This window comes from Echiichthys vipera, assembly GCF_963691815.1.
Source record: "Echiichthys vipera genome assembly, chromosome: 2".
NCBI classification, from domain to species: Eukaryota; Metazoa; Chordata; class Actinopteri; order Perciformes; family Trachinidae; genus Echiichthys; species Echiichthys vipera.
Genome location: NC_139827.1, coordinates 24397857 through 24416703, shown reverse-complemented (window position 1 = coordinate 24416703; position 18847 = coordinate 24397857). Strand labels below are relative to the sequence as shown.

The 18847-nt window shown below is 40.5% G+C and overlaps 1 protein-coding gene across 2 annotated transcripts; it reads left to right on the top strand.

Moving 5' to 3' along the window:
• The first annotated feature begins 226 nt into the window (after window positions 1-226).
• On the top strand, window positions 227-17487 carry cc2d1a (coiled-coil and C2 domain containing 1A). Of its 2 annotated transcripts, XM_083935478.1 has the most exons (28): window positions 227-383; window positions 639-713; window positions 837-972; window positions 1116-1222; window positions 1526-1771; window positions 1954-2269; window positions 2933-3042; window positions 3148-3220; window positions 3936-4040; window positions 4140-4267; window positions 5004-5076; window positions 5163-5296; window positions 5677-5764; window positions 5893-5969; window positions 6120-6215; window positions 6715-6837; window positions 7097-7155; window positions 8053-8169; window positions 9262-9335; window positions 9423-9481; window positions 9575-9726; window positions 9942-10032; window positions 10116-10271; window positions 12362-12493; window positions 12602-12728; window positions 13075-13151; window positions 14239-14286; window positions 14383-17487. In XM_083935478.1, exons 2-28 carry the CDS (start codon window positions 657-659, stop codon window positions 14413-14415), a joined length of 2994 nt encoding a protein of 997 aa, XP_083791604.1. In that variant the 5' UTR covers window positions 227-383; window positions 639-656; the 3' UTR covers window positions 14416-17487. The 2 variants fall into 2 exon arrangements, with proteins under 2 accessions (XP_083791604.1, XP_083791603.1); XM_083935477.1 differs by having other exon boundaries at window positions 12362-12728.
• The last annotated feature ends 1360 nt before the right edge of the window (window positions 17488-18847 follow it).

Sequence of the window (18847 nt, the reverse complement as noted above, 5' to 3'; positions counted from 1 at the left end):
TATATATATATATATATATATATATATATATATAATATATAATGTAAAAATAAATAATAAAATATATTTTTAACTTTATTTATCATGTATATATATATATATATATATATATATATATATATAGCTCGCTCTTTTACGTTAGTAATGGGCGTGTTTCGTCTAGCCGTAAAACGCGATGTGCGTTGCCATGGGAGACGCAATGTAGGAAGTGAATTCCACACCTCACCGTTCTTGTTTTGACAGATCGAACTAAACGTGAAATTTCTTCTGCGTGTTTGTATATCTTTTCTGTCTTTTCTCCTTTTGTTTCTGAGCAGTTTTACACTTAAATAACCGACCCGACTGGCCGCAACAGTAACATCACGGTTCGTGAAACTGACAAGGTAAATAGCCTGCCTGCGTTGCTATGTAGATATGTTATTCTTGTGTGTTGTGCTTGCTGTTAGCTAGCATGAGCACAAACTCGAGCCAGGACCGTTAAAGCAGTTTGAATTATTACACAAAATGGCACAAAGTGACTGCCACTGAAGTCATGGCCGACTATATAACGTCACAGGTGTACTAGCAGTGGATACTTTTCATCACCTTTCTCCTTCTTTCCATTTACACAACTAATTTAATCCTTCCTTAACTTTAAGGTTGCGTAGTAACAGTCCATGAGTCGCAGTCGGAACCCCCCTCCCCGGGGTCAGGGGGCAGCGCGAGCCAAACAGGTAACACCCGTCATGTGAGAAAATGAGATGTGTGAATCATGATAATATTAGTATGTCAACATCAGGTATAATTCAGAAGCTTTCTCCCTTTGCCTTTCCTCCTGTCTGTTCACTGTGTCTCAGATGGGGCTGCTCCTTGGCCTGACCCCGGATGGAGGGATGGATGATGAGGGAAATGATGAAGAGCTGGAGGCAGAGCTTCTGAATCTGATGGGAGGAGGTGGAGGGAGATTACAGGGGAAGAAGGGTGAAGGCAAAGGTGAAAAAGGGTCATTTATTCCCTTATTCTAATGTCTTGACATCTACCACTGTAGGGTACATTTTTTCTTTCTGTCTCATTCAAGTCCTAGTGCTTCGATCTGAATATGTTAGTGAATATTAGTGATGCTTGTGTACGTACAGCTCCTGTTCACATGGCTGATATAGAGCGAATGGCAGCTCTTTGTATGAAAGACCTAGATGATGAAGACATGGGGGATGAAGATTTGGATGATGATGAAGATCTGCTGGTAAGACACTGTTGTCTTTGTCAGAGCTGAAACAATTAATCTATCAGTTAAGTAGACAGAAAATTAATTTTAAAACCACAGTATTTTGACAATGGGTTAATTGTGTCAGGCATATTTACCTTTTTTGACAGTTCACAGACAATTATTATTTGATTAAGTGAAAAAATAGTGAACTGATAATAAATACAAATTGTTAACCGCATCCATAATCCATTTAGTTCATAAGGGAGAGGCTTTAATGTTGAATGGCTCTAAATATTTGATTTATTTTAACTGTATAATTCCCTGCGTCTCTGTACATAGGCAGAACTGAATGAAGTTTTAGAGGATGATGAGGAACAAACTCCTGCACCCACCCCTCCTGCCGTCACGCCGACTGCTCCCAAAGTGAGCGTCGCATCCCACTCTGCTCCTCCTGCTGCTCCCTGTGGTGCGACTGGGTTGGAGTCGTGCCTATTAGAGCGAATTGAGATGTATAAGACAGCAGTTTCCAATGCCAAGGCTGCGGGGGAAACGAGCAAAGTTCGAAGATATGACCGCGGGTTAAAGGTAAATTTGAGAGGGAAAAGAGGCAGCCTCAGTAGAATTTGATCCCCATACTTCATTCAAACTCTCTTCAAATGTCTAAATGTGTCTTTTATACATCAATCTTATATTGTAACATTTTGAACAATTCTTCTGTGTAATGTTAAAAACATATGTTCATGTTTTTTTTTCTTCTTCAACCCTAGACACTGCAGTCCATGTTGACGTCTATCAGGAAAGGAAAACCAGTCAACGAGGAAGAGATCCCGCCCCCAGTTGCTCTTGGTGGAAAGTCTACCATCACAGCAGAGTCTGAATCGATCAAAGAACGAGAACTGCCAGAGCCCACGCTGATGCCTTCTCCTCCCACAAATCAGAAGCCTCTTAGAGAGGCTGCGCCGGCAGCTCCAAATATGAAGCCGCTCCATCTGACCGTGCCCCAGAAACCCGCTGCTGCCATCACCCCGGGAACACCTGCCATCTCTCCCCTCACCCCCAGCCAGCCTGACGGACAGCACTCAGGTGAACGCTCATGATCACATACAGAGTACTCTGTGGTTGTCTCTCCACATTTGCAACCTCACCACCACAAAACTGCTGAAATTTGATCAATGGATTTGTGGATTGATTGTCCCTTTGAACCCTTTTGACTGGCGATAACTTTTTCTATAGTACAATCCCAATTTAAAACTTAATATCTTTATTTCTACTAGAAAATGGTGTGTTGTTCTTTTCATCCAGCACATTTATGCTTCACACTTTGTCCTCTCAAAGTAAATATAGTACATGTTTACTGATGTTGCTGTTTCTTATTACCTGCTGATCAGATCGCAATTATCAGACATTTGTTTTGGCCTTGCAGAGTTTATGATCAGAACTGTGTCCATATATTATCCATAGAAGCGATCTGTTATCCAAGTATTCAACAAAGCTGTGTTATAAACATAATATAATCAAACCTATTAATTAAATACGTAGTGATCTCTACTATTTTTAAAAGCGATCAACTAGCTCTACATAACCACTTTTCCTTATTTATTACTGCTCACAGACACAGTACTTCAAAAGTCCCTGCTTAATGTCACTGTCATCTTCCTGAACTTTTAAAACCAAAAATCTTTTTAGTTTGTTCTCTCTCTCATTCCGTTACACCCACAAACACACGTATGTCTTCTCTCCATTCAGAGCTGAAACAGGCAGTGTTGTCCAGACAGAGGGAGTATAAGATAGCTGCCATAAATGCCAAACAGAGCGGCAACATAGACCTGGCAAAGCAGCACTACCTCACTGCTAAGGTGACAGAAACTAATGTCAAAGTTATCAGGTTAATACATCTATTTGTTTGTGTAAGTGTATACAGAAAAAGTTAATCCTAATAGAATTGACCTTCCTTCATGCAGAAGCTGGACATGCTGGTGGACGCGCTGGACAGAGGCAAAACACTAGAGCTGAGTTCACTACCTCCTCCTCCTGGTCAGTGTAACCACTCTAGAGCACTACTTCCTGACCTTCCCAAGGCTTTTGATAATGTTGATCACTGCATTTTACTACACAAATGGTATTTTGCTTGCTTTTGCTCAAACTGGGTTTGTGCATATTTGTCTGTTAGAACACAGACTTGAGCACATGACCCTTTTCCAATTCAGGCCATGTTTAGATTTCTATAAATTTCTTTTAGAAAGAAATTACTGCAAGCTTACATACTGAATACCGACAAGACAAAACATGGTTTATTCTCAAGAATCCATAGTTCTATCCTAGATTGTTCAATCTTATAAATGTCTGTGAACTTAATGCAGTTTACCCAAGTGGCCTGCCTTCCATACTAATCTCTTTGTATTATATGAAAGAGTGGGCTGGTCCTCATTAACAACAAGAAGAGAACTACACGCTATCATTGGGACTGGCTCATTGTTAATACCCCATGGGTAAATAAATACTGAACTTGGAAAGACTTCCTTACATAAATAAGCGTCATACAAATAGAATTTTTAACATACTTTTTTAGATGTGTGATCATTTCTGATTCTGTTAAAAATGTGCTTGTGTGTAAGTGGATGTGTTTTTTATTGTGTATATTTCTGCTGCTTACCTGACCTAAAAGTGATAATGATGATGATGATGATGATGATGATGATGATAATGATAGCCCATCTCCAACCCTCCACTCATGTCTGATCATCTGCAGAAGACGTAGTGGCAGAAAAGTGTGCCCCTCCTCCTCCTCAGTCTTCCTCTAAACCTGCTGCCCCCGCTGCACCTGCCCCAACCCCAACCCAGGTGGCTACTGCTGGTAAGACCCAAGTAGCCATGATCCTTCAGGTGATTTAAAATGATCCATGGGAATTTCAAGAATAAAGTTTGTCTGTGTGTCTGTGTGTGTGTCGCAAAGATCTGCCAGCTCCCAGCAGTTTGGCAGAAGCCCTGCAGCAGAGGATGGACATCTACAAGTCAGCAGCAGAGGGAGCCAAGAGCAAAGGAGATGATCGTAAGGCTCGCATGCACCAGCGCATTGTCAAGGTACACACCATACACTTTAGAATATTTTTGAATCGTTTCTTTTTTCCTCCATCAGTAACACCTACTTATGGCGTTAGATATTCCTAAAGATACAGCTGTTTGCGATGCACCTTGTGTTCCTGGCTCTGTGCTGCTATTCACTGGTGTGTTTTCCTCATTTCTCTGAATAATTAGTGTATGACTCACTTCATTTTGACTGGAAATACCCTCTGTTGTTTTGCCTGTAACCACTACTGTTGCTCATATTGCCTACCAGAAAAAAAACCTGCAATAAAGTTTGTCTTGTTCTCTGAGGATTGTTTGAAAGCCATTGTGGGGAAACTAGGACAGCTTTGATCAAAGTTGATTTGGCTAAGGCAGGGAAAATAGATAAAACAAGAACATGAAAGAAAGGACAAAATCCGGTTGTGTGGCATGTATATTGCTTTTGTAGGAGTAGATTGATGACATTGATTTCCATGTGGGAGTTAAGCTTTTGTCAGTATGTATTGTTTTTTGTTTTTTTTCTGTTTTTCTGAATACGCCACTTTATATTTTGTGAGAGAATAGAAAAATGTGGAGGTTGTATTCTTGCAAATATGCTGTGTTTTTTAATTTACAGTGTTGATGTTATATTCATTTACAAAAACATCAAGTCATAAAAAGAGGTTATGAAATGCACTACCAGTAGTGTAAGAGTATCCAAGGATGGAAATGACCCTCAATAACAGGATTCTCAATATTATCCTCATAACAGCAATACCAGGATGCCATCAGAGCTCACAAAGCTGGACGACCTGTCAACTTGTCAGATCTACCTGTGCCACCAGGTAACTCTCTCCATGTGTGTCTCAGGATTATACCTCTAGGTTGCACTGTATAATTACACTAACTCACGTGTGTGCTGCTCTTCCAGGCTGTCCACCACTTCAGGGCTCAGAGGGGAGTCCGCAGAACTTCATGGGTGTCCTGGAAACTGCTATGAAAATAGCTAATCAGGATGCAGACGCTGAAGATGAAGAAGGGGATGGACAAAGAGAGGCTGCCAAGGTAAAAATTAATTAATAAATAAAGGCACTACCAAATGGTCATGTTGTTGTTGTGCAGCCAAGTAATCTGATCGGTTGCCTTTTAACCAAAGCTAGCAATGTTTTATTGTTTACCATGCCAGCTTCTGTGCTAGGTTATTGAATCATGAGTGTTTTCTCTGCTGCACCTCCTGCCACAGTAAAGTATAATACTTTGGTTATTTACAGAACAGTAACTCCCACATTTTAGTGAAGACCTAGCTTTGCTAAAATTGTTAAAAATACTAAAACAACCACACAAGTTTCTCAAGTTGCACTTCAAGAGAATAATCCTGTAGCTTGGAATGTATACTTGATTGCATTTGTGTGGTGACTAAACCTAATATTTTCTATCCCTCGCAGCCTGCAGTGCGCCCACCTGTCCAGAAAGCAAAGTCTCCAGCTCCTCAGGCCCCTGGAGGCTCCTCGGCTCCAAAACTGGGACTTAAAGGTGCATTCAGAGTGAGGGGTTGTGTATGTGCATGAACATGCCCACCTGCCTGCCCAGTTCCTGCACGTACCAAATGTGTTTGACACGTGGCAGAGTTTCACTTCTTTTTCTCTCAATTATCCTTGCAGCCCAGCAGCAAGTAGATTTTCTGTTGCTAAGGCGACAGTCTTTTTTGCGTGCAGCTCTGCGCTCCAAACAGATGAAGGTAAGCTTTTTTCTTTGCTGTAGAAGGGTTCCCTGCACACACACCTAAATGTCTTTAGCACAGCCACTTCTTGTTTTATTGGAGTCATGAACATCTGTTGTGTTTGCTGCAGTTTGATCGATGCACCTGCTGCCATGTGATTGTTTGCAGGACATGAATGGAGCAGCGCAGCACCTCCGACATGCCAAGGGCCTGGACCCCATGATCACTGCTGCCAAGTCTGGCCTACCTGTTGATATCACCAAGGTCATAAATGTATTCTTATGTGCAAATGAATGATATGCAAGAACAGGCAAGAGACAGCAGGTGTATGTGTGATGAACATGTTGTCACAAAAGTGTGAGGTGTGTTAACACAAAATGGGACAGAAATAGAAAGCGGTATGAAAAACGCACGGGGTGAAATCAAAACCCCTCTGTGCTCGTCAGTATCACATCACTCACCTTCTGTGTGTTTGTCTGTACCTGTGAGTGTGTGAGTTTATCTGCATACTTCCAGTACCGCTTCTCCCATATGGCTTTCTTTCATTTTGCCTAACCTTTATTCAACATCTCTGCTTCGTATAATCTATGTACTTTTTTTCTGACTCATCCTCGCAGTGTAATAACCAGGAATATTAAGCTTGTGCCTCTGTTAGTTTGTCTTCTTGTCTGCAGAATATTGCATAAGCTTAGAAACAGATATTCACAATTTCAGGTTTTGTTTTTGTTTCTTACCAGATTTGTAATTGTCTCCTTCCTGACAGATCCCCAATGCTCCAGTCAGTGAGGAGGACTACTCCCTGGCTCGTTCCCGCACCTCCCCTCTCTCCCCTCGCTCCAGTGAACAGTACCATGGCCTCATGGAACTTTTTCGGAAGCAGCATGAGGTCAAGACACACCTCTCTCCCTTCTCTTTTTATGTAAATTATATAAGAAAGTGCACACCCTAAATCTTGCTGTATATCAGTGACCAGCGTACACTGATGTTGATGTCATACAGCACCAATGATTATAGCCTTAAATATTGTTCATCATTTTTTCCAGTTGTGCAGTTTTTTAAATCACAATTGTTCTGTATGGTATTGTCTTTGGCTATTGTCTGTTTTCATACCCATGCCTCCTTTTGTTCCATACCTCAATCTACAGAAATGTTTGGGATACTCTCAAGAGCTCACGCGCATGGGCAATGTGGCTGAGGCTCTGAAGTAAGAGACATTCCTTAGTTGTATTTTTCCATATATGAATTTTATTGCATGTTTCTGCAGCCGTGCATTTAAAATGCAATACATTTCTGGTGTTAGAAGTTGGGTTAATTGCATACACACATACACACATGTTCACAATGTTTTTTTTTTGTCAAAATAGTAATTTAAATGACAAAAGATTATAAAGCAGGTTGAAGTACTATAGAAAAAACTCAGTCTAGAGAAAATACCCACTGTGAGTGAGTACTGGCTGAAACAGTGTGACTGAAAGTGATTGACCAACATCATGTTCATAGAATGCTGTATGATGAATTACAATAATAACGTTAGCTAGCTGTTTGCTGTTTCAACAAATATCATCAACCCAGCGTTTTTAAATTGCTGAGTTAACAGTCCCAAGCCCAGAGAAACACATTGTTTATTACCTTAAATAGAAAAACATTTTAGAGGCTACTGTTTAATATTTACCTGCGAAATGACTTATCAGGTAAGCAGTATATTCTTGAGTTGATGTACTGTTCGATTTGATCAATGAAGCACATCATCACAGTTGTGGAGGGTGGTGTCATCTTCATGTCACGCTGCATATTTTACACATTTTCCTCACAGATCTTTTTCACAGATTTTCATATACATTTAACCCTCACACATCATGCACTCCTGAACAGTCTTCAGCATTGCTTCCCTTTTCTTCAGATATGCTTAGAAAAATTGTTATTGCCCAGAAACATGTTTTTTCCAAAGATAAAGCTCCAAAATGAAGGAATACATGGGTTCTTTTCAGCAAATAGAGCTGTTTGTGCAGAGATCAGACCTGTGAAAGCACCTGGCCATTCTGTAAGACTTCATATGACGTATGATCATTTGTGTGTAAGGACCATGTCTGTCTCTCCCCAGGTTTGAGAAGCTCGTTGAGGAGTGTGTGAAGAACATAGAGATACTGAAAAACGCCCACGCCAAGGGCCAGCCAGTCCCCAAGTGCCGCACAGAGGAGAGGACCTTCAACACCATCAAGTCAGCAACAAACTCTTAGACAGTGGACTGCATGATAATATTTTATTACAATATATTTTCTTCAAAATGGCATGTAGCGACTGTAGAGATGCCGGTGGTTAGTCCAGCACTTTGGTCCAGACTGAAATAGCTCTACTACTATCAGATTGTTGATATTAATCTTGCCATTAATCTTAGTAGAGAGATTCAGGGTTTTGAGAGGATAAACCCTAACAACTGGTGATCCCCTGGCGTTTCTTGTAGCGTCACCCTGAGGTAGTTATTTCTGGCTTTTATTGAAATTTCTTAAAACTATTTGATGGATTGCCGTGCAATGTGGTACACACATTTACATCCACCACAGAATGAACTGAGGTGATCCCCTGACTTTTCCTTTAGTGGCATCATTAAATCAAAACTTTATTTTGTCCAGTGCTTTGGTTTATGAGTAAGTTGTTCTTATTAACGTGTTGTTTTTTCTGTCGTAAAACCTTCAATATAATTTTAAAATTGGCTGTGATTACTGGGTTTGGAGGTGCATTTCTGTGTGTTCATGCACATAAATCCTGTTTCCTTTTACTTGGACCTACAGTGATGTGTGATAAACTCCGGCTGCATAATCGTTGCATTCCACTTAAGGGATTTTTTTTCATCCCAAGGTTTTGTGACAGCTAAATGATGCAGTAATTATATAAACTTTTTTTTACCAGCAATCCAATCCTGATGTTTTAATCCCTGAAATTCAGTTTAAAAGTAAAGTACGACAGTCAGTATATCATTGGGTCGTCATAATTCCTATTTCATTGTACTTTTAAGGATTATAAACTTCATGTTTTAGTATAGGCTTTAAAACTGAACTGAATGTATAGTTGGTTATTAAGATTCTGTATCATTGCATCAGAATTTCACGGACTAGCACGGCAGATGAGTCAGATCGACTCCCTGTGACTCACTTTGGCTCTGCTCCAGTATCATACCAAGCTAACAGCTAGGTGGCTCTGGCAGTGACTCATTCTACAGTCAGGATTATTTGGCTTTCAATGATGCTGACTGGTTGTTGTCTATCACTGGTGCTGTTTCTGAAAGATCACGACCCCAATTTTTGTTGTTTAGGATCCACACCAACCTGACTTCTAATGACCTGATACTGTACATCATCAAAGGCATCAACCTACCAGCTCCCTCAGGTACTGAAGGCAGCTCTGCGACTTCTAATTAACCAGGCAGTAATGTGTCAAGTGTATGTTCTCTTACACCTACGTCTCTGCCTTCAGGTGTCTCACCGAGCGATCTGGATGCCAGTGTGAAGTTTGAGTTTCCTTTTCCTAGTGCGGTAAGGATCTTTCTCACTCAGTGAGTAGATTATGGATATCTCGCTCTGTTTATATCAAGATCTGCTTTAATTAATGTATTTATGTGCGTGTAGGAAGAGGCTCAGAGGGACAAAACAAACACAGTAAAGAACACCAACAGCCCAGAGTTTAAAGAGAATTTCAAACTCAACATCAACCGCACCCACAAAGGCTTCAAACGAGTCGTCCAGTCCAAAGGCGTCAAGTTTGAGATCGTCCACAAGGGGTAAAAACCACTACTGCTTTTGCGGCAATATACTCACAATCTTCCCTGTTTATCCTCATGATTTATGCTGCAAACACGCTTTTATCAGTTGTGGTGTTCTCTCTCTCTCTCTCTCTCTCCCTCCCTCTCCCTCTCCCTCTCCCTCTCCCTCTCTCTCTCTCTCTCTCTCTCTCCCTCTCTCTCTCTCTCTCTCTCTCTCTCTCTGCACTTTACAGGGGCCTGTTTAAGACAGACAGAGTTGTGGGCACTGCTCAGCTGAAGCTCGAGGCTCTAGAACACCACTGTGACATTAGAGAGATAATAGAGGTGAGTGTCAATAACCCGTAAACACAACTGCATACACCCACATACACACCACAACTATCCAACAGCGTGCATGTGCTTCATAGGTGATGGATGGACGTAAAGCTACAGGTGGAAAGTTGGAGGTGAGGGTGAAGATCAGAGAGCCTTTATCGGGAGCTGATCTCCAGCCTGTAACAGAGAAGTGGCTGGTTCTTGATCCAGTGTCCTCTCTTTCTCCTCCGGAGAGACAAAAAGAACGGGTGAGTAGAGTTTCTCATTCCCCTGACCTGCATGTGTGTAGACTGTGGAGGACACGGGAGGGAAATGCAGACTCCTCACAAAGGCTCTAGCCTGCCGAGTGATGTCCGCACTTAAAACCTGGTTGTGTTTCTGTGCAAAAAACTAAGCCAGTGTGCCATCCTTAAAATGGGATATCTGTAAGGGTCAGTATTCTCGTAATGAAGTGTTTGTCAGATTATCAGTGTTAGGAATCCCCCCCTACATAGATTTAACAAAAGGCCTAACCAGGGAGGGGGTAGCTTCAGTTACACTCCCTCTATACATTACATCTGTTGCATTGTTTATCTGTATGTAACAATGTTTATCTGTATAGAAAAGTACAAACAGACTTAAGGCGTTTTCACACCTGCCTTTTTTGGTTCGGTTGAATCGAACCCTGGAGCGTTTACACCCTTGGTGCGTTCGTTGGGCAGCTGTCAAAGCAGTCACAGCAGTCAAACACGGGTGTGGACCAAAACAACCAGTCTTGTTACAAACAAACTCAGGTACACTTCGGTACAGTTGGCTTGTGGTGAGAATAAAGTTGATTGATACGGCCAAATAGTTTTATTCTAAGGTCATTTCTTATCTTGATAAGGTATGTATCATGATATAGCATGTTTTCTGGTAATTTAATAAATAAATAGTACATATGAAATGACCACATAGTAAAGCCTATTCTTGTGTACTCCTGTGTGAATTAAATACTTGACAAATAAAAAGTACTGAGTATTTGCTCATTGTATTATGAACTTCAGTGCAAAATGAACATAACGTGCAAGGATCAGAACATAAAGTGGTATTTACGCTCAACATTTTAAATGCATTTTAATGATATATATATATATATACATATTGCTCTAGGTGAGATTGTGATCAGACCCATCTACCAGGTTTACTCCACAAATTTGAGCTAAACGGCTGCTGTCATCTGGTCTGCTTTGCATTCTGGACTGCAGTAGTGCACACACAAACTGTAGCAGCTTGCGTAGTAGTAGTAACACTCAGACAGGGAATTGGCAATGTTGCTCTCACAGAAATATGCACTAGTCTATGACAAAGGACCTTCCTTAGGTGTTTCTTGCTCTCGCTCCAGACATATCTGATTAATAAGCAGAGTAAACATTCTCCCATGGTTAGTAGTGACGCATTTTGGTTCACTTGTATTTTTCTCTGGGAAAATAAACCAAGAGGATAACGCTCCAAGGTTACAAATTAATCATATAGGTGCGAAAACTTCATTTGAAACTCAAGTTCTGATCTGTGAACCAATTAGGAGACTGTAACTATAATGAATACATGAAACAAACAAGTGCTATATTTCCATCATGTTTTTCTACATCATTTTCATTCCTTTGACATTTGACTTGGACTTTAATTCCATCACCTACTTGTGTGCTTTTCTTCTGGGAGGGTTTAATGGCACAAGAGACCAGCTGTTTATTTCAGTTGACCAACTCCTAATATTGGCTTAACGATAGTACATGGAAACGTGCATTCATTTCCATTTTGTTTAGCACATTATCAGAAAATTTGATTAAAATGTGCGCTACATTCGGAGGGAAACCGGACTTATGAGAGCAGGCTTTGCGCCCCGCTTTAAAATGTGGCCACTAGTGACAGCTTTAAACACACTTTAGTTGTCTTTGAACAACACGTCGTACAATCTAGTTTGTCACAAGCATTACCCAACCTTCAGTGAGGATGTGAGCTGCTACCCTCTTATTAATATGCTGTCATCCTGTAGCTCCCTTTGCAAAGTTAACACATGCAAGATTAACAGAAGCTATTGGCAAAAACATATATTGATAGTCAGTTCTATTAAGGTGTGTGTGTGTGTGTGTGTGTGTGTGTGTGTGTGTGTGTGTGTGTGTGTGTGTGTGTGTGTGTGTGTGTGTGTGTGTGTGTGTGTGTGTGTGTGTGTGTGTGTGTGTGTGTGTGTGTGTGTGTGTGTGTGTGTGTGTGTGTGTGTGTGTGTGTGTGTGTGTGTGTGTGTGTGTGTGTGTGTGTGTGTGTGTGTGTGTGTGTGTGTGTGTGTGTGTGTGTGTGTGTGTGTGTGTGTGTGTGTCAGGCTCCATCTCCTCGGTCTAAAACCAGACATGAAGCGAGCAGCAAGAGCAGTCATTCCCACAACTCTCCTCCACAGTACAAACTCTACAGCTTCAGCCTCCTTAACTATGACAAGGAGCGCCTGGAGAGAAAGGTATGTACAGTATATGCGTTTGTGTGGTCTAAGCCCGTCTTCACCTCACTAATGCTTGTAATGGCCCAAAGGCTCGAAAGTCTTGTCAGTCATTACGCCTTTCTTCAGATTGCAGAGTACCGAAAGGCACGACGGGATCCCCCATCTGACCTCATCCATCAACACAAAGAGGTCACACACCGGCTACAGTGGCAGAAAGCACAGCTGGAGCGAGGCTCTTCCGCTCTACTGTCAGGTAACACACACAGAATACACACAAGTATCTACTTCACTAACACATATATCCCAATTCCAATGAGGTTGGGATGTTGTGTTAAACATAAATAAACACAGAATACAATGATTTGCAAATCCTTTTCAACCTATATCCAATTGAATACACTACAAAGACAAGATATTTATTGTTCAGGCCAATAAACTTATAAACACTCATTGTTAATATAGGTTGGAAAGGATTTGCAAATCATTGTATTCTGTTTTTATTTACGTTCTACTCAACATCTCAACTTCATTGGAATTTGGGTTGTAGTACAGTTTGTCTCAACCTCTCAAACACCCACATTTCCTTTCATCACATATAGAGTATGAACACGTGTTGCAGCGCTCCGTCCAAGGTTATGCTGACTCTGTGAAGAAATACTCCAGCCAAGGCAACAGGGTGAGTACAGTTGTGCACTTTATACACTTTTGTGCTGAATCAGGTTGAAGCTTTATATTTGTGATTTTGTCACAGACTTGTTGCTGCACCAGTATATTCCCCAAAACCACTTGAATATTGCTATACAATACCTGACCTCAGGGCTGTAAACTAGCGGTCGCCACTCGCCAAATGGTAGCGTACGCATCACCGCTCTTTAAAAGTTTGGCGAAGTGACTGACTGAACCAAAGAGGAAAAACACAGAGGAGATAGGTCGAAAACAAGGCGAAACATCGACGAAAAAAGCACAAGTGAGGAAGTTGAGTGAGAAGTGTAAGACCGACAAGGAATGGCTTCAGTCCGAAAACTCGACAGGTGTCATGTTTTGCGCCATCTGCCGGACACACTATGACTCTGGCACGAGAGGTCAGTTAGAAGCAGACGGCCTGACTATATGGATGGTGGTGCAAAGAGGGTGTCTGCTGAAGACAGTGATGAGGAGTTCTGATTAGAGATGCAGACTAAGTCAGACTTTGTCAAAGTTTTGCACTCAATTTGCAATGTTTTGAAATTGATAATATTAAAATATATTTCTAAATAATACTTTGGCCTCTTTTCTAAGCATGTCTGGCTATACAGTGCTGTTCATCTCAATGAAAAGTACTGAAACAGATGTATATGCAACAAAAAGAGGCAATTTATTATTTGGCGTGTAAAATATTTACTTGGCAGGTAGATTCTATCATCCAACGGTCCGCTTAGCAGGTGAGCCAAAAAGTTGGTTTACAGCCTGCCTGACCTGTTATCAGGGTTAATGCTAACAAAAAGCTTTTCTAACTAATCTAAGTCCCTTTACTTGGACCACAATTAAACAGCTACAACCGAATACCATATTTCAGATAAAATGTTACTTATCATCAACCCAACATTTACTTTTGCCCGCCATGTTTATGTGTAACGTATGACTGATATGACTCTGAGTTGTCATTCTGACTTGATTGGGTTTTTACATGAATTTTCCCCCGTATTTAACTAGATTTTCTGATATTCTGACACCACATGAATGCAGCATTATTGTGTATGTTTTTCAATCTCCATATTCTCTAGGACGCTGCCAAGGATGCACTGGGCAGGTTTAGGATGGTAGAGACTGAGGTTAGGGTTACTCTTTACTGTCAATATAACCAAATATTTGTATCATCATGTATGTGCATCATGCACGATGTAATGTACTCTTTCTCTCTGCTACAGCTGGAGTCGCTGAAAAGGAAACGCACGGGATGAGAGGAGAGTAAGGGAGCGGAAACTTGGCTGGAGTACTGTTATATCATCTCCCTCTCTCTCTCTCTCTCTCTCTCTCTCTCTCTCTCTCTCTCTCTCTCTCTCTCTCTCCCTCTCTCTCTCTCCGTCATACACTCATATACAAACACTACAGTGGGTACTTTAAGCACCTTTAGCATGCTGCTCACGTCCAAGACAACGGCATGAACCGATCGGAAAATTGTGTCAATTGATCATATAATTTGTATCACTTGTGGTTCGTCACCTGCCACAGTCATTAAAAATACATCTGTAACTACAAAGGGACAGAAATTCAGGCAAGCATTAAAATGTGTTATGGGAGAAGCAGGCTTATTTGCACTTAAACACTTCTAAAGCACGCCTTTACAGACCTTACCTGTGCGCTGTTAATTGTTTTGTTTTTTAATTCCATTTGAGAATTGCAAGTGAATAGATCCGTAAGAAGATTTATACATTTTACATTTGGCACCAGCTCAGAGTTTGTTGGTGTACACAGATGACCAAAAAAGTGTGTTTGTGTGTGCTCTGAAGTGTGTTTAACCAATGGACCAAGGTGTTTTTAACCCCTTTTCCCATATTTTATGTGTGTAATGAGCTTAATCTAATCTGTCTGCTCCAGTGTTCGCAGATTACAGTAATCTGCTCCGTTTGGAGTGGTGTGATATGGTAATAAAAAAAAACGGGCTTCGGGGCGCCGCAGCCTACATCCCATAATGAGGGATTAGTGTTTGTGTCACCAAGGAGACGACTTGATCAGACGTAGAGTTGCCTTTGGGACTGGGGAGAGGGGGTGTTAGCAGCGTGCCTGAATGTGGCAGAAGCTTAACTCTGCAAAAGGAATGCTTCTTCTTCCTCAGCTGTTTCTTCTTTGTTGTCTTCTTCATCTCCACTTCTTCATCTTCCCACTAATTCCTTTGCGTATATTCAGAGATTATTCTGAGTTATGAGTAATAGGCTGCTCCACTTGGATTTAAACAATATTAAGCCTATTATGCTGTCGATTAGAAAATAATTAACAGCTGCTGCGTCAGCGTGCTGCTGTTTTCCACAGATTTTGACACATGCAGTTTACAAAACCAGATTCTGTCCCACTGAGCAATCCTGTGGCAGCCCAGTGGATGCTGTCTCCCCACAGGAGGACAATCCAATATGTGTCAGTAAGGCTGGGTACTTGTTCATTTCTATTCCTGTGGCCCCATAGACATCCCTGTCATTCCTCTCTACTTTAACACTCATTGTGAAGTCAAGGGGACACAACTCTATCGGCTCCTGTGAAACTTTGTAAGATGTGTGACAAATGCAGACACCTTGAAACTAATGCTTCACCATAACAACACTAAATGTACAAAAACATGTCACATTGCTGCCATGTATTCCCTGTTCTGTTTAGTACCCTGGACGGATGTTAGATAACAACCTGCTACCCCGAACGCAGATTCAGTTGGCCCATGTTTATCGCATGCAGTCAGGATGTAGCAGACTACTTTAAATGGGCCTTACTGTACGTTTTTATCTGACTCTTCAACGTGGATGACGTCTGTTTACTCTGCTTATAGTTGTTTGGTCATGTGACAAAGCAGAGAATCATGTGTTCGTCCTAATCCACCCACTGCCTACCCACATTAGCAAATAATCCTGGTTAAAGTTGACCTGATATGGCCCTCCATAGTCTGTGTTGATTTTTATTTAAGCCCCTTCCCCCACTTTAAAAAAAAAAAAAGAAATCTATCAGGAGAGAATATATTCGGACACTTTGTAAACGGTGTGGTGCTTTTGATCAGCTGATATTGTTTTAGATGGACGGGTCGGTGGAAGGACAGATGACTATTAGTCTTTTAATTTGATGTGGGGTGGCACTGAAAGGACTGCGTGTCTGCAACTTTTAACTCCTTAACTAGAAGTCATGGACACTTAACATTTTTGACAAATTTTCAATGAATGTTTCAGATTTCATGTATTTGCCCTTCTGTACGAAAATCAGTTAGCAGACTGTCGCTTGCCAAACATTTGGCGCAAACATTTACACAAACATGAACACAAATGTGTCAATGTTTAAGCCAAACATCAGCCAAGCTAATTTTTTTTAGACGGTATGGAAATGAATGAAAGCCAATGGCTGCCTGAAACTGTTGAAACAATTAGGAAAGTAGATCAATTCATTGGTTTATAAAAGGCCAGAAAAAGCAATGTCTTACAGTTTCCTAAAACCTAAGACAATGTGTTCAAATGTCCTGTTTTGTTGGACCGACACTCCACTTTGTCTTTTGAAGGATTAACTGAGATGTAAACTATGTAGTTTGTTGTAAATGTAAGCATGTAAAGATGAAATATGGCTGCGTATGGCATATTTTAAACTGCAACTGAGCAGCATCCCTTTCTTTAACTCCAAAACCTTTAACCTCATGTCATCACACACACACACACACACACACACACACACACACACACACACACACACACACACACACACACACACACACACACACACACACACACACACACACACACACACACACACACACACACACACACCTCCCCACTGCTCGAGTAACCTCATGGCCTCTGAGGCTGACCTGTCGTCATGACAACAAGCTCATCGGCATTCAGTGTGGTCGTTGGATGGTCAAGACTCTAGGAGAGGGACATATTGTTAAAGTTTGTCCTGCTGGTGACTCACACTCCTTTCTCACACTTACAGGACCCCACACACACTCTCACACTCTCTTCTCTCTGTTTGCTCGTGCACTCCATTTAAAAAGGAGAACGTTTGGTGATTGTTTGTCGTTGGTCATTTTTCGGTCCTGATCTGCTGCAGTACATAAATTCATATGGCTTGGAAAGATACTATTCTTGAACCTATGGCATTTTTTTAATCTGTTAAAATCATGTAAGGGCAATCAGTATAAATGTTATATTTGTAAAGTAAATATACAGCATAATATGCTCCGTCTCTATTTTTATGTGTGAGTCATGATGATTTGTGCAGCTCAAATGGGGAATGTATGAAGGCCTGACTGTAAAGGCTGTATTATCTTCTGTAGGAGGTCGGTGTTAACATGAATAAAATGGTGAAACAGCACTGCGTTTGTGTCTTCATTGGACTGAAACATTCTGACCAGTTTTTCTCATTTGCACTGATTTCTGATCAACGTTTGAGTTAAGATCCTGTGCCTCCTTTTTTTTTAAAAAAGTTTTTAATCACTTTATGGCTTTTTGTAATTGTAAGATGACTGTTTCAGAAGTCTGCCACAGAAAATTGAGGTTACTTCTTTTTGGTTTCTGTAAAACATGATTCCATATAATAGATTTCATTTGATTTACATCTGATGTTCTCTCGTGTAAAAGAGGACACGTTAACACCAGTTCTCCCTGTAATGAGGATTACTTTACTTGTTTCAAGGCGCAAATGCTTTAGCACCTTGTCTCTGACTGCTTATCTGAGTATGTACCAAACTGTTCCTAAAGTCATCTGCTCCTGGCGTGCTCAATATACTTAAAATGACTTACAAAACGTTCGGTCAAGCAACTTTTTGTAGTTCTGCACCAAAGTTTGGGGACAAACTTAAATTAAAAACAAATCAGACAAACGTCTGTCAATAGTTTTAAGAAACAGCTCAAAACAAATTGATGTTTATTTTAGTTAAACGATTTATTTTATCTCATACTTGTTTAATGGCCCGTTATTGTTTTAAAACTAGGATGATCCAATTCAGTTTGTGTTTTTAGTTTTTAATCACATACATGAGGGTAAACAAGTGTTATTGATTTGTGTTTTATGTGAAGCACATTGAGCAGCATTTCATACAAATAAAGATTATATGTTTATTTATATACAATAAATATATATATATATATATATATATATAAAAATAATAGTTATATATATATAATTATCTGTGACTGGTGTTGGCAGGACCTTCTAACCAGCATTTCCACCCAAACCCCTGAAAAGAGTGTCCACATTTGTGTTGTGAGTCCCTAGTATGAAATATTGTATGATATACATTATACAAATGTATATCAATATGTATGTATGTATTAACATGAAATGTTATCTTTATTGGTGCAATAACAATAATACATGGTCATTTCAGTATCTTGTCACGCTCAAATATCCACTTTCAATACTTTTCTTCATAGCAGGTTTCAAAGAAATTGGAAAAACATTGGTTGATTTTTATAGAGATGAATACTATTTATTCACCCATATAGCAGTGAGTGATGGGAGGAAGTAAAGCCAAAAAACAAGGGTTGAAACAATAAAAAAAAAATATATATCTTTCAGACAATGCTTGCTGCTGTTGGGGGAGAAGCTTGGGGCTTTGTGTTATGCTAATAACGTGTTTGAATGTGAAATTTCCCCTGACAAAAGGGGGAAAGGAGAGAGAGGGGGGATGGTGCGCTCACTCGCTGC

What these genes read in the sequence shown, in the direction of transcription:
- cc2d1a (XM_083935477.1), top strand. Translation starts at nt 657, where the DNA reads ATGAGTCGCAGTCGGAACCCCCCTCCCCGGGGTCAGGGGGCAGCGCGA. An exon ending in GGGCAGCGCGAGCCAAACAG is followed by an intron (nt 714 to 836) that starts GTAACACCCGTC and finishes ACTGTGTCTCAG; the next exon opens with ATGGGGCTGCTCCTTGGCCT. An exon ending in GCCTGACGGACAGCACTCAG is followed by an intron (nt 2,270 to 2,932) that starts GTGAACGCTCAT and finishes CTCTCCATTCAG; the next exon opens with AGCTGAAACAGGCAGTGTTG.